The sequence below is a fragment of the Pseudorca crassidens genome, chromosome 9 (genome assembly GCF_039906515.1).
Source record: "Pseudorca crassidens isolate mPseCra1 chromosome 9, mPseCra1.hap1, whole genome shotgun sequence".
In the NCBI taxonomy this organism is placed as follows: Eukaryota; Metazoa; Chordata; class Mammalia; order Artiodactyla; family Delphinidae; genus Pseudorca; species Pseudorca crassidens.
In genome coordinates this window covers 31,438,048-31,453,420 of record NC_090304.1, presented here as the reverse complement: position 1 = coordinate 31,453,420, position 15,373 = coordinate 31,438,048, and the positions used below count along the sequence as shown (strand labels likewise).

The 15,373-nt window shown below is 36.7% G+C and overlaps 2 protein-coding genes across 3 annotated transcripts in view; one reads left to right on the top strand and one right to left on the bottom strand.

Annotated features, from left to right (window-relative positions):
* The window catches only part of ANO3 (anoctamin 3), a 269,884-nt gene that overhangs the window by 173,615 nt on the left and 80,896 nt on the right, over nucleotides 1-15,373 (top strand). The window contains exons 11-12 of the mRNA XM_067749578.1: nucleotides 7,024-7,145; nucleotides 11,555-11,689. Of these exons, the coding sequence (XP_067605679.1) occupies nucleotides 7,024-7,145; nucleotides 11,555-11,689 (257 nt within the window). The remainder of the gene's footprint in view (nucleotides 1-7,023; nucleotides 7,146-11,554; nucleotides 11,690-15,373) is intronic.
* Nucleotides 1-15,373, bottom strand: part of MUC15 (mucin 15, cell surface associated) — an 89,592-nt gene that overhangs the window by 51,090 nt on the left and 23,129 nt on the right. Inside the window, exon 4 of one of the 2 annotated variants that reach the window (XM_067749583.1) lies at nucleotides 15,147-15,275. The exons of the other annotated variant lie outside the window; for it this stretch is intronic. Within the exon in view, the coding sequence (XP_067605684.1) occupies nucleotides 15,268-15,275 (8 nt within the window). The 3' untranslated portion in view covers nucleotides 15,147-15,267. Of the gene's footprint in view, nucleotides 1-15,146; nucleotides 15,276-15,373 lie in introns of those variants that run through there. 2 annotated transcript variants of the gene reach the window in all.

The window sequence follows — 15,373 nt, the reverse complement described above, 5'->3', positions numbered from 1 at the left end:
GCTCATCAGTGATATTGGCCTGTAGTTTTCTTTCTTTGTGATGTCCTTGTCTGGTTTTGGTATCAGGGTGATGGTGGCCTCGTAGAATGAATTTGGGAGTGTTCCTCCCTCTGCTATATATTGGAAGAGTTTGAGAAGCATAGGTATTAGCTCTTCTCTAAATGTTTGATAGAATTCACCTGTGAAGCCAACTGGTCCTGTGCTTTTGTTTGTTGGAAGATTTTTAATCACAGTTTCAATTTCAGTGCTTGTGATTGGTCTGTTCATATTTTCTATTTCTTCCTGATTCAGTCTTGGCAGGTTGTGCATATCTAAGAATTTGTCCATTTCTTCCAGGTTGTCCATTTTATTGGCATAGAGTTGCTTGTAGTAATCTCTCATGATCATTTGTTTTTCTGCAGTGTCAGTTGTTACTTCTCCTTTTTCATTTCTAATTCTATTGATTTGAGTCTTCTCCCTTTTTTTCTTGGTGAGCCTGGCTAATGGTTTATCAATTTTGTTTATCTTTTCAAAGAATCAGCTTTTAGTTTTATTGATTTTTGCTATGGTTTCCTTCATTTCTTTTTCATTTATTTCTGATCTGATCTTTATGATTTCTTTCCTTCTGTGAACTTTGGGGTTTTTTTGTTCTTCTTTCTCTAATTGCTCTAGGTGCAAGGTTAGGTTGTTTATTCGAGATATTTCCTGTTTCTTAAGGTAGGATTGTATTGCTATAAACTTCCCTCTTAGAACTGCTTTTGCTGCATCCCATAGGTTTTGGGTCGTCGTGTCTCCCTTGTCATTTGTTTCTAGGTATTTTTTGATTTCCCCTTTGATTTCTTCAGTGATCACTTCGTTATTAAGTAGTGTATTGTTTAGCCTCCATGTGTTTGTATTTTTTACAGATCTTTTCCTGTAATTGATATCTAGTCTTATAGCGTTGTGGTCGGAAAAGATACTTGATACAATTTCAATTTTCATAAATTTACCAAGGCTTGATTTGTGACCCAAGATATGATCTATCCTGGAGGATGTTCCATGAGCACTTGAGAAGAACAGGTATTCTGTTGTTTTTGGATGGAATGTCCTATAAATATCAATTAAGTCCATTTTGTTTAATGTATCATTTAAAGCTTGTGTTTCCTTATTTATTTTCATTTTGGATGATCTGTCCACTGGTGAAAGTGGGGTGTTAAAGTCCCCTACTATGAATGTGTTAGTGTGGATTTCCCCTTTTATGGCTGTTAGTATTTGCCTTATATATTGAGGTGCTCCTCTGTTGGGTGCATAAATATTTACAATTGTTATATCTTCTTCTTGGATCGATCCCTTGATCATTATGTAGTGTCCTTCTTTGTCTCTTCTAATAGTCTTTATTTTAAGGTCTATTTTGTCTGATATGAGAATTGCTACTCCAGCTTTCTTTTGGTTTCCATTTGCATGGAATATCTTTTTCCATCCCCTTACTTTCAGTCTGTATGTGTCTCTAGGTCTGAAGTGGGTCTCTTGTAGGCAGCATATATATGATTCTTGTTTTTGTATCCATTCAGCCAGTCTGTGTCTTTTGGTGGGAGCATTTAATCCATTTACATTTAAGGTAATTATCGATATGTATGTTCCTATTACCATTTTCTTAATTGTTTTGGGTTTGTTATTGTAGGTCTTTTCCTTCTCTTGTGTCTCTTGCCTAGAGAAGTTCCTTTGGCATTTGTTGTAAAGCTGGTTTGGTGGTGCTGAACTCTCTCAGCTTTTGCTTGTCTGTAAAGATTTTAATTTCTCCATGAAATCCGAATGAGATCCTTGCTGGGTAGAGTAATCTTGGTTGTAGGTTTTTCTCCTTCATCACTTTCAATATGTCCTGCCACTCCCTTCTGGCTTGCAGAGTTTCTGCTGAAAGATCAGCTGGTAACCTTATGGGGATTCCCTTGTGTGTTATTTGTTGTTTTTCCCTTGCTACTTTTAATATGTTTTCTTTGTATTTAATTTTTGACAGTTTGATCAATATGTGTCTTGGTGTATTTCTCCTTGGATTTATCCTGTATGGGATTCTCTGTGCTTCATGGACTTGATTAACTATTTCCTTTCCCATATTAGGGAAGTTTTCAACTATAATCTCTTCAAATATTTTTTCAGTCCCTTTCTTTTTCTCTTCTTCTTCTGGAACCCCTATAATTCGAATGTTGATGTGTTTAATGTTGTCCCAGAGGTCTCTGATACTGTCCTCAGTTCTTTTCATTCTTTTTTCTTTATTCTGCTCTGCAGTAGTTATTTCCATTATTTTATCTTCCAGGTCACTTATCTGTTCTTCTGCCTCAGTTATTCTGCTATTGATCCCATCTAGAGTACTTTTTTTTTTTTTTTTGTGGTATGCGGGCCTCTCACTGCTGTGACCTCTCCTGTTGCAGAGCACAGACTCCGGACATGCAGGCTCAGTGGCCACGGCTCACGGGCCTAGCTGCTCTGTGGCATGTGGGATCTTCCCGGACCGGGGCATGAACCCGTGTCCCCTGCATCGGCAGGTGGACTCTCAACCACTGCGCCACCAGGAAAGCCCCCATCTAGAGTACTTTTAATTTCATTTATTGTGTTGTTCATCATTGCTTGTTTCATCTTTAGTTCTTCTAGGTCCTTTTTAAATGTTTCTTGCATTTTCTCTATTCTATTTCCAAGATTTTGTATCATCTTTACTATCATTATTCTGAATTCTTTTTCAGGTAGACTACCTATTTCCTCTTCATTTGTTAGGTCTGGTGGGTTTTTATCTTGCTCCTTCATCTGCTGTGTGTTTTTCTGTCTTCTCATTTTGCTTATCTTACTGTGTTTGGGGTCTCCTTTTTGCAGGCTGCAGGTTCGTAGTTCCCATTGTTTTTGGTGTCTGTCCCCAGTTTAAAGTTGGTTCAGTGGGTTGTGTAGACTTCCTGGTGGAGGGGACTAGTGCCTGTGTTCTGGTGGATGAGGGTGGATCTTGTCTTTCTGGTGGGCAGGTCCACGTCTGGTGGTGTGTTTTGGGGTGTCTGTGGACTTATTATGATTTTAGGCAGCCTCTCTGCTGATGGGTGGGGTTGTGTTCCTGTCTTGCTAGTTGTTTGGCATAGGGTGTCCAGCACTGTGGCTTGCTGGTTGTTGAGTGAAGCTGGGTGCTGGTGTTGAGATGGAGATCTCTGGGAGATTTTCGCCGTTTGATACTATGTGGAGCCGGGAGGTCTCTTTTGGACCAGTGTCCTGAAGTTGGCTCTTCTACCTCAGAGGCAGAGCCCTGCCTCCTGGCTGTAGCACCAAGAGCTTTTCATCCACATGGCTCAGAATAAAAGGGAGAAAAAGTAGAAAGAAAGAAAGAAAGAAAGATGAGAGAGAGAGAGAGAGAGAGGAAGGAAGGAAGGAAGGAAGGAAGGAAGGAAGGAAGAAGATAAAATAAAATAAAGTAAGATAAAGTTATTAAAACAAAAAATAATTATTAAGAGAAAAATACTTTTTTTAGTAAATAAAAAACAAAAAATGGACAGATAGAACCCTAGGACAAATGGTGAAAGCAAAGCTATACAGACAAAATCTCACACAGAAACATGCACAGTCACAAAAAGAGGAAAAGGGGAAAAAATCATAAATCTTGCTCTCAAAGTCCACCTCCTCAATTTGGGATGGTTCGTTGTCTATTCATGTATTCCACAGATGCAGGGTACATCAAGTTGACTGTGGAGCTTTAATCCGCTGCTTCTGAGGCTGCTGGGAGAGATTTCCCTTTCTCTTCTTTGTTCGCACAGCTTCCGGGGCTCAGCTTTGGATTTGGCCCCGCTTCTGCGTGTAGGTTGCCAGAGGGCGTCTGTTCTTTGCTCAGACAGGACGGGGTTAAAGGATCAGCTGACTCCTATATTCTTTTTAAGGCAGTTATATATTTCAAAATAAGAACAGGGTCTTTAGAGGTTTAATGTGTGTGTCTTCAAAGCCCATCAGTCTTCTTTTTTTTAAGGCTAAGAACTCATAGGACATAACCCTTATACCTGAGGAATTCACAGTCTAGTATAACTCATAAAGATAAAATGTATTGAGCACTTCCTGTCTGGTACTGAGCTAAACGTTTCATATGGACTATCTCATTTAACCTTTGCAACAACCCTTTGAGATAGGCAATAATATTAACTCTGTTTTATAGATAGATAATTGAGGCAGAGAAAGGTTAAGTATTAAAGGCACAGTTTTGAGCCCAGGAAGCCAGACTCCAATGCTTCTATTCATTATGGCATACCTACTTATATTAGGAATAGAAATAATGATAACAGATAATGTGTTAGAGTGTTTCGTGCAACAGGTCCCGTGCATGGGTTTTCCCACTCATCTGACAATAACTTTGGAGGGGAGATATTATTTTTCCATTGCAGAGATGCAGAAGCAAGGCGCAGAGAAATTAAACACCATGTCAAATACGACCTAGTCAGTAAGTGGTAAACTGTTCAGTGGCAAACCTGAGTCCCTGGGAGAGCTTCTGTAGCACAGGAAGGTTTGTTTTGTTCTCTAAGTAATTTTGTTTACCTAACTAGTCTGTGTTCTGACAGTTTATTTGATAGTTTCTTGTGTGAAATTTGGAAACTATTGGGAATAGGTTGTAAATAATAGTCATTTTCCCATTTATTCTTATAATTTGGTAGAAGTACTAGTATATGGTATACATACACAAAACGACTGGAAAACAATATTGATGAAATACAAGTAACGAAAACAAAGCAGCAAGTCAATAAAATGGACTCGGGAATTTTCTATCAATTTTAAAGACTACTACTTGAAGAAAGAAAAACAAGACTTATTTAGAGGAAAATGGAGTCAGTGGCACTGACTATAATTTGAATAAGGACAATCACAGTTTAGACCTCCTTCTTCCTTAATGCAGGAGTATTATTAGTATCCGTCTCACACTTTGCACCCACAGCTGAGATTTATTTTTTACTTACAAAAGAGACAGTAGCTAGAGGGAAGAAAGAGACATGTCCAGTGAAATTTGGCATGACAAAGAAGAAAGAAAGGGAAGAAGGAGAATATATATATGAGAAAGAGTTTGCCTAAAATATTGATGGAATTGATAATCCCATCAATTATGAATAGTGGAGACAGTAGAAAAGTGTGTCAGTTGGAGGAAGGGGCCGATCATGGAGGTGGTGGGGATCACTGAGTGTACATAGTCCTCTGAAAAGGGATGAGAATGCATGGGTGGGCAAGAGTCAGAGCATTATGGTTGATTGAGTTTACTGAGCCAAGTCAGAACAATGAGGTACTACGGATCTAAAGCTTAGCGCCTAAAACCCAGGAAATGCCTATGTCTGACCACTGAGGCTGGGAAGGAAAGTCATGTATTTTAGGATTATCAGGAATACATGAAAGAAACCTGAGATTTTGGTTCACCTTCCCTTACCTTCCCAATCTCAGGGCAGGCTACCTTAACAAGTCAGTCCAGTTTCACAAGCAAACAAACTTTTCTCAAGTGGATGTCTTAGAATCTTGATCTTTACTTTCATCTCCTTAGCTTCCAGTCGTTAGGTTTTAAACACTTTGGACTCCCTTAGGGAAGACTGCTTTTCCACCCTTACCTAATTAATTTATCTATTTTCTTAGAAAGCCAGAGGCAAAGTCCATATGTGTCTCTCATTTCAGCCTTGAGGCACCTACAGTCCATGATTCAAGGTGCCATCTTTCTTCATAGGAACTCGGAGCCCTGGTTGTCTGGAACCATTCAGATGATAGTTTTGCACTGTTCAATGGCCACAATATAGCAAACATCTAAAATTAACTGACATTATTTTTTTTTTATTTTATTTTTTTTTGCGGTACGCGGGCCTCTCACTGTTGTGGCCTCTCCCGTTGCGGAGCATAGGCTCTGGACGCGCAGGCTCAGCAGCCATGGCTCACGGGCCCAGCCACTCCGCGGCATGTGGGATCCTCCCGAACCGGGGCACGAACCCGTGTCCCCTGCATCGGCAGGCGGACTCTCAACCACTGCGCCACCAGGGAAGCCCGACTGACATTATTTTTATACTTCTTATGTGGCTGGCACTTTATAGCTATTCTCCAAACGGGCCCTCACAAGATCCCTCTGTATTGGTATCATTAATACTTATTCTTATCCTCATCATTTAGGTGAGGTAACTGAGGCATAATTCCACTTGTTTTAAATTTTCATCAAACATTTCATAAAAGTAGAATCACATATTAGAGTGAGCAGAGGGACTTTGTAAAATCCTGTGTCCTAAGTTTTGATTCAGAAAATAAAGTCACTGTATCTATTATCATTTTTTTTTAAATTATAAAAGCAGAGCAGTTCAGCCTTCAGGGAACACGTTCCTCTAAAAGGCATATATATTCTATGTTTCTGAAATTGCAACCCATATGACAGATTTTTGAGGGGGATATAAAGAATTGGAAAACATGCTTCCATTTTTGGAATATCTAACCGGAAGTAAATTTTACAGATTTCAAAACATGAATAACACTGGAGACAGGCCTCTTATACTTAAATTTTTTTTTATTGAAATATAGTTGGTTTACAACATTATGTCAGTTTCACGTGGACAGCATAGTGATTCTTTGGGGGGGGAGTCTATATTTGCTGAATGAACATTGACTCTTTCCCTTAGCTTCTATAAATGAAATAAATATTTTCTGGTACTGGATCACTTCTCAAAGCAGAATAATGCTCAATTGCTGAACTAAAGATTACAACAATTTCTCTCAATGATGATGAAGATATTGTGTTTATTACAAGACCTTGGGTTCCAAACAATGAAACCTAAAGCTTACTTTAAGTGAAAGGGATCTCATTGGTTTAAAAAAGGGATTTAAGAAAGAATTTTTAAGGAACTATCAGAGTATTTTCAATGAAATATAGATATATAAATGCATTTACTACATCACTTCAGTGATGGGTTTACGTTTATAATTTCTGAAGCTTTCAGTAAGTTATTAAATTATTCCCTAAGGAAAAAAAGCAAAAACAATTCCTATTAGTTCAAATTTCACTAAAAGAATAAATATCAATTCATCTTATTTTATTTGTTTCAGGGAGCCTACAAGAGTAACCAGCCCATCAAAACCCATGGACCTCAGAATAACAGACATCTATTATATGAGCGCTGGGCACGCTGGGGAATGTGGTACAAGCATCAGCCCCTGGATTTAATCAGGTACTGGATTGATAACGGAAGACATATTATGCTATTTTGTTATCCTTTTCTTATTATTTTATTTACCCACCAAATTATCTGTATTAGTTAGGAGGTGATTAAGAAAAAAGAAGCCACTATACGTCTTTTCAATGAAAGGAACTTAATTTAGGGAATCAGTAGCACAGGGGATGGGAAAGCTGAGAAATCAAACAGAAATGTGAGGCAACCAGCGATTAACAACAGCAGAAAATTGCTAACAACCCTTAAAGCTGGAGGGAAAATGAGATGAAGTATATTTCAGAGCTTACTACCTGAGCCGTTGGGCAAGAGCTATGCCATCCACGAGTAGGACTACCTGCAGGAAAATGAAGTGTTGAGAGTCGAGCCACAGAGAATTATGGAGCCATAACAAATTATGGCTGCTCTGGAGACAGCCCTGAGGACAGCCAGGAGAGGAGAAAAGATATGGGCTCCTCCCTTCCTTCCACCTTTGAGACTTCCAGTACCTCCCAGTGTAACTTACCAGCAGCAATTTACAAGTGAATCTATATAATCTACTTTCCCATGAAAACAAATCCAAAGAGGAAAAGGCAGAAAATGGATCTAAGAGCAAAGAGAAAAATGGCCAACATAGCATCTATGCATGTATTTATCCTTCAACAAATACTTAGTGAGTGTCTATTCTATTCCAGGAGGTATATCCTCGTAAATAACTGCTCTCAACTTGAATTAGTCTTGAAATAGTGTTATATTCATGATTTATTTTATTTTGATGGAGAATAATTTGTTCTTATTTAAAAAAATCAGGAAATATATATTAAAAAGGACTTAAGTCCCCAGATAACTAGAAATATTTGTAAAGTAAAATAAAAAAGAGCATTCATATTATAAGGTTATATTTGTTGATATTTTGAGTTGTTTATGAAATATAAATATCAAGAATAACTCATAACTATATCAGTCATTTTCCCAACAGGAAACTGATAGAACTGATAGAATAGAAGGGGTATTTGAAGAGAATTTAATAATAGAATTTAATATGCAGAAGTATAAATAGAATCAAGGGAGCCAACAGATGATAATGAAGCTTCCAGGGACTGGCAAAAGCTGGAAGCTGTTATCAGACCTAGACTTGAAGGGACAAAGGGAGAGAGCAGTTGGCAGAAATTGTTAAAAGCTATAATCATAGAAGAAGAAAGTCAGAGTAATAAAAATACCCCACATCTCTTATCCCTCCTTGTGATCTCCTGCTGGTACCTTCAGTTGGCCAATGAGCCTATCAGGAAGCAAGAAGAAGGAAGCATAGGTGATACTATGCATAGAGGTGAGCCTCCTGGGCACATAGCAGGAAGGAAAAGGGTAGAATGTGGAATGGATGTACAAAGCATACTATCCAACACCAAACCATTTTTATCTCAAACATTAAGTACTTGGGTATATCCAAAATCAAGATGCTTTGATTCTAATTCAATCACAGCAAATTATCAGAGTCTTATTTATGCAGGTTAAAGAATAATTGTTTTAGAGTTACATGAATACGGTGAGATGTACTAATTCACAAAACCATATTTAATAGGAATTAAAGTGAAGTTGGGATTTTCAAGCAAGCATTTCAGTGTCAACAGTTCTCCTATCTATAGGAGACATTGCTATTGCTGCCTCAGGTAATTTCACCAAGCAACTTTTATTTTCAATAAATAGGGTGATTCAGCTGCTATTACCAATTCTCTGGGTGTTGACTCAGAAGGGAAATTTTGCTTATGAAAATCATGTATTTTGTGTTCAAGTGGCTAAGGGGAGAGATGTGATGAGGGACCCACCCAAGATGAAGGCCATAAAAGAGTATAGATGGCATTTCAACAGGTGCCTGCTCTCTAGGAACTTTCTTGTTAACAAAATTGAGATGGCGATGAGGCATTCAGATTAAACTATACAATCTTGTACATAGCATTTTGTACAAGACCCAGTTTTCTACAATGAGTAGGAAGATTGCCTTAAAATCTGTGACTTTTTAATTATTTGGAGTTACATTGTTCTTAAGACTATACAATTTTGAGGACGTGAGCCTCTTATTGTGTGGCTTCCTGTCCATAGTGAGAGAAAGAGGGTGTCCTGGAATCAGAGTTTTTTTAATATACTTGTGTCACAGATGATGGACACCCACAGGCAAGGCCTGTATTCTCTCCTGCTGAAAAAGGCAGTTCAGTAATAGTGGTTGAAAAGTGAGGGACTATCAATTCATTTTATTTTTTATAAACAACCATTCCTGAACATGTGTTTGTGTTTTGTTCTCATTTTAAGAATAGACTCAAACATTTAGTAGCCAACGCCTATCTTCGTTTCAATCTATTTTTCCATGGGAAATACTGGAATCTGGAAAGAATACATTTAAAAAATGGTCAACTACGCAACCTGCTTAACAAAATAGCTGTGTGGTTTTTTTTCAATGTTTCTCAATAGGCACCGGAAGGATTTAAATTTAAAAACTAAATGAAATGATTCTCTCTAAAAGAGGTCAACTTAACATTTGTTTTTATAATAGAAGTTTTTTATGATAGAAGTTATTTCAGCAGTAGAATCCTATTATTAAATGAAATGTCACATAGGACACCAGTATATAAAACATGAAAAGAAAGTGACGGTGGGTGACGTGTGATGGGGTGACACCAATAGCAACCCCCTGTTCCTCCTTGCCCTGTCATGGTTTTAAAGAAATTTAAGGAACACCTAGAGATCCTAAAAGATTGTGACTTCCCACGTTCTAGGTTAAGGACATTTTCATTAGCCTTCTTTGCCTAGAACTAGCTTCTTCTCATGAAACAGATCTGAAATCTGCTGTAACTTAGGTAATTATACTCCTGTCAAATAACATTATTGCTCCTCTTAACCTTCAACAATGTATGATTTAAAATCTTGGTATAATGCTTTCCATATAAGGGGGTCTGTCTGTGCAGTCCTTTATAGTCATCGTTATAAAAATGTTAGTAATATGTGCCAAAACCCTACTCCACCCCACAGAAGAACACTTGTTTAAAGGAACAAGTGGCTATATTAGAATAACTGTTAATATTATAAGCTTCGTCTCAGAGTAGAACACTGTCAGTATATAAGAAATGAATAGACTATTGATCTGTCTCCTAGGAGAAATAAATGAAAAAACAAAAAAATTAGGTAAATGGTGCTCAGTGGAGGACAGCTCCATGTCTACGCTTGGTAGAATACGCACAAATTTTAGTTGGCACAATACAGAGAATGGAGTAGAAAGAATGATTTTCAGAGAGAGAAGTCTTGTTAAGGAAAAACACATAACAAGAGAATTTTCTTCCCAGCAAGAATTTTTGCACAGAGAGGTATTCCCAAATGAACTGTAAAACACCAATCTTTAAAACTAGTGCTGGGACGAACACCAGTACAGAATTCCAGAAATTATTATTTTTTACCAGAGCTGTATAAACTGTGACAGTTACTATTGGCAGTAGATTCGGTGAAGAAAGAACAACTGAGTGGTCATCAGAACTGCCTTATTCATCTGCTACTTCCATATAAATTATGTTAATAAGCTGAAGGGAAATAAAATGCATTCATTCCCTTCACTTCTTTCAATAAAACACTTCCTGTGGTGGGTGCTAATGAAACAGGACACAGGTCCACTTTCAAGCAGCTTGCATTCTGATGGGGAAGGAGAGGAATAGGGGAGTGACAGGTAATTGTCATAAAGTTTTACAAGTTTAAGACACTGAAACATGGGTGAAGGGAATGTGATAGCAAGAGCAGGGACGTCTAACCCAGGTTTGAAGTGAAATCAGGGCAGGCTTCCCAGGAGAAGTGATATAAAGTACAGGGTAAGTACAAGCCAGACAGGAGAAGAGGGTGAAATGTAATATTCCAAAGTAAGGGAACAGCATAAACCAAGGAAGGAATCATGTGCTCCAGGAACAGCAGAATTGAACTTTGTTGAGGAAGATGTGTGACACGGTTGTGCAGATTGTGTCTGGCATAAGGGAGTCGGGCCAAGGGTGCAGAGAGAGACAGAAATCAAGTCTGCTTTCAGCAGCTACCTAGAGGGAGATGTTTTTCTAATTTATGCCAAAGCAATATGGTTTAGCACAGCTTTGTGTAAGGAAAACAAAAAGGGATTCTACTAGGAGGATGAAGAAAAGCAAGACCTGGCTTATAAAAAGAAAGAAATAAACATACTCCGATAACAAATAAAATAAAATGACTCCTATAATGACAATGTTTAATGATAAACAATATCACCATTATTGGATTCATTAATGAGCAAGACTATTAAGACACCCCAGATGGAGCGCAGGAGGAACTGGGCCAGTATAGTCAATTGTCCATCTGAAATTGACTAGGTGCGACATCGCTATTTGTAGTGTCACTTACGTTGCCTTAAGCTAAGGATTTGCTTTCTCATGCAGGCTATACTTTGGTGAGAAGATTGGGCTATACTTTGCTTGGCTGGGGTGGTATACTGGAATGCTGATTCCTGCAGCTATTGTTGGCTTGTGTGTTTTCTTCTATGGAATATTAACAATGAATGCAAGTCAAGTAAGGTAAGCTATTAACAGACTTATTAAAAAAATTTGGCCTTTCTTCTGATTGGATGAAAGCTTTATAGTAATGCTGACTATAAAAGTGAGTTATGGTACTAAATTTATTTGCTTGTTTTTGTTTTTGCAGGGGAGAAGCACTATAAAAAGGTCATTTCTATATTTTTATATGCAAAGTCTCTTGGATAAATTCTAAGACTGTTTCTCTTTATGGCAAATGTCTCTTTCTAGTATATTCCACATAATCAATAATTCAGCAATGCAATAGACAGTTCTATATAATTTAAATTTACATAGTATTTTGTAGTCTTGAATGCTTTCTCAATACATTAATTCAAATAATTGTAATAGCTACAGTTCTTTAAACACTTAAGATATACAAAGACTGTCCAGATATATTGTTTCATTTTATGCAACTTTCATTACCACCTTTGGAGATGAGTATTCCTTTTAGCAGATGAGGGAACCTTCCATAGTTAAAGATGTCTAAACAAAATATTCATACCATATAAATCCTACCCTAAGTAGTCTCCTCTCATGAGAACATAAAATCACTTTCTACTTTCTTCTTACTCTCTATGAGAATAGATTTATGAAAGATTTTAGCATCAACTTAAGATATCAAAATGGTAGTAAAATAAGATTTGAGAAACATCAAACATTTATCAGAATGGTGATTTTTCTGTTAAAGTTTAAATGACTCAAGATTTGGATATAGGAACAAAACATTATTATTCAGCAGAGGTAAAAGTCACATTAAAGAATTAAATGAGTTAAAGAATTAATTAAAGAATCCTCTTAACAGCATGTTCTATTTACTACACCACAAGGATTTCATCAAGTTCAACCTTGTATGATGCAATTCAAAATATGAAAAAGTACTTTTCCCCTCCTTCAAAAAAAGCTCAGTACTTTTTTTCCCTTCTGGTCCATCTTTTAACCATGGCCTTGCTACTGGGTAGTAATCATGACAGTTAATGGGACCATAAAATGCATTTCCTTGAAAATTCTTTATCTATATATATGTGCACATGCATTTGTATAACAATTTTGCCTAAAAGCAAAATATTTTCATTGTCCCAGGTTTGAACCCTATTCCATAACCAAATTCCTTGATTTAGTATCTCAGAATCCCCTTGTTCTTCCTGAAGGCCAAATGGTAATTAGCATGAAAACAAAGAAACACCTACTGTTCAAAAGCATTTCACTGAGTGACAAGTTTATTTCAGAGTTTTGCAAACTCACTACCGCTCTGGAAGGCAGCATCTTCCTGGACAAACATGGGCCCACTGGAAATATTCATCCCCCTTTAGGCATTTCTTTATATGATGTTGAATCAGTAACCTCTGAAGCTGAGAAGTGAGATTGTAATTTGGAGTTCTAGTGTCTTGAAAATAAAAATACTATATATATATATATATATGTATATTTTTTTTACTACTTCTCTATTCTCTATGAGTTTGGCTTTTTTTTTTCTTTCTTTCTTTCTTAAGAGCTCACATATAAAGTGATACCATACAGTATTTTTCTTTTCTATCTGGCTTATCTCACTTAGTGTAATACCCTCAAAGCCCATGTTGTCACAAGTTGCAAGATTTCCTTCTTTCTCATGGCTGGATACTCTTCTATTTTGTGTGTGCATGCGTGTGTGTGTGTGTGTGTGTGTGTGTGTGTGTGTGTGTGTATCTCAAATTTTCTTTATCCGTTCCTCTGCTGATGGACACAAGTTGTTTACTTATCTTGGCTATTGTGAGTAATGGTGCAAAAACATGGGAGTGCATATACCCTTCAAGATCCTGTTTTCATTTCCTTTGGATATATACCCCGAAGTGGAATTGCTGGATTATATGGTGGTTCTATTTTTAATTTTTTAAGGAACTTCCATATTGTTTCCCATAGTAGCTGTACCAACTTACATTTCTATCAGCTGTGCACAAGGGTTCACTTTTCTTCACATCCTCACCAACACTTGGAGTTTTTTGGTTTTTGTTGTTGTTGTTTTTGGCAGTGGAAGCGTGGAGTCCTAACCACTGAACTGCCAGGGAATTTACTATTTCTTGTCTTTTGGATAATAGCCACCCTAACAGGTATGAGGTAATATATCATTGTGGTTTTGATTTACATTTCCCTGGTGATTAGTGATGTTGATCACTTTTTTATGTACCTGTTGATTTATGTATCTTCTTTGAAAGAATGTCTATTCAGTTTCTCTGCCTATTTTTTAATCAGATTTTTTTTTTTTTGCTATTGAGTTGTATGAGTTCTTTATATATTTTAGATTTTAACCCTGTATCAGATATATGATTTGCAAATATTTTCTCCCATTTGGTAGATTCCCTTTTTAAAAATATTTATTTATTTATTTATTATTTGGCTGTGCCGGGTCTTAGTTGCGGCACACAAGAACTTTTAGTTGTGGCATGTGGAATCTAGTTCCCTGACCAGGGATTGAACCTGGGCCCCTTGCATTGGGAGCTCGGAGTCTTAGCCACTGGACCACCAGGGAAGTCCCCTGGTAGATTGCCTTTTAATTTTGTTGATAGCTTCCTTCACTGTGCAGAAGCTTTGTAGTTTGATATAGTCACTCTTGATTATTTTTGCTTTTGTTGCCTTTACTTTTGGTGTCAAATCCTAAAAATCATTGCCAAGATTGATTTCATAGTTTTACAGTTTCAGGTTTTAAATTTACATCTTTAATCTATTTTGGGTTAATTTTTGTGTATGGTGGAAGATACATAGGTTCATTCTTTTACATGTGGATATACAGTTTTCCCACCACCATTTATTGAAGAGACTATCCTTTCCCCATTGAATATACTTGGCTTTTTGTCGAAAATTGACCATATATACATGGGCTTATTTATGGTTTCTCTATTCTGTTCCATTGATCTATGTACCTGTTTTTATGCCAATATGTACTCTTTTGATTACTATAGCTTTATAATATTGTTTGAAATCATGGGGTGTGATGCCTTCAGCTTTGTTCTTTCTCAAGATTGCTTTGGCTATTTGGGATTTTTGTGGTTTCATAAAAATGTTAAGATAGGTTTTTCTATTTCTGTGACAATACCATTGAAATTCTGATAAAGATTGCATTTAATCTGTAGATCTTTTGGGGTAGTATGGACATTTCAAAGTGTGAAATTTTCTAATCCATGAGCATAGAATATCTTTGCATTTATTTGTGTCTTCTTCAATTTGTTTTGCAAATGTCTTATAGTTTTCAATGTATAGACCTTTCACCTCCTTGGCTAAATTTAATCCTAAATATTTTATTCTTTTTGATGTCATTGTAAATGGTATTGTTTTCTTAATTTCTCTTTTTGATAGTTTTTTGTTAGTATATAGAAACACAACTGATATTTGTATACTGACTTTTTTATCCTGCAATTTTACTGAATTCATGTGTTAGCTATAGAGTTTTTTGATAGTCTTTAGGGTTTTAAAAAAAAAATGGTCTTTTAAAATGAATTGACAAAAGCAGAAAATGATTTTTAAGCAGTTAGCTACTGTTCAAATTGGTTCCATGGAGAACATATTCACAAAGTTTTCCCATGTGGTGTAGACTTCCTCCTCCAGGCTTACAAAGCTGAAAATGAACAAAAGGCAATGAAAGGAATAGATTTTCTGTTCCTATTGATTTACGTGCCAATGAAGTAAATTAGGCTCCTTTTGTATGAGATAAGT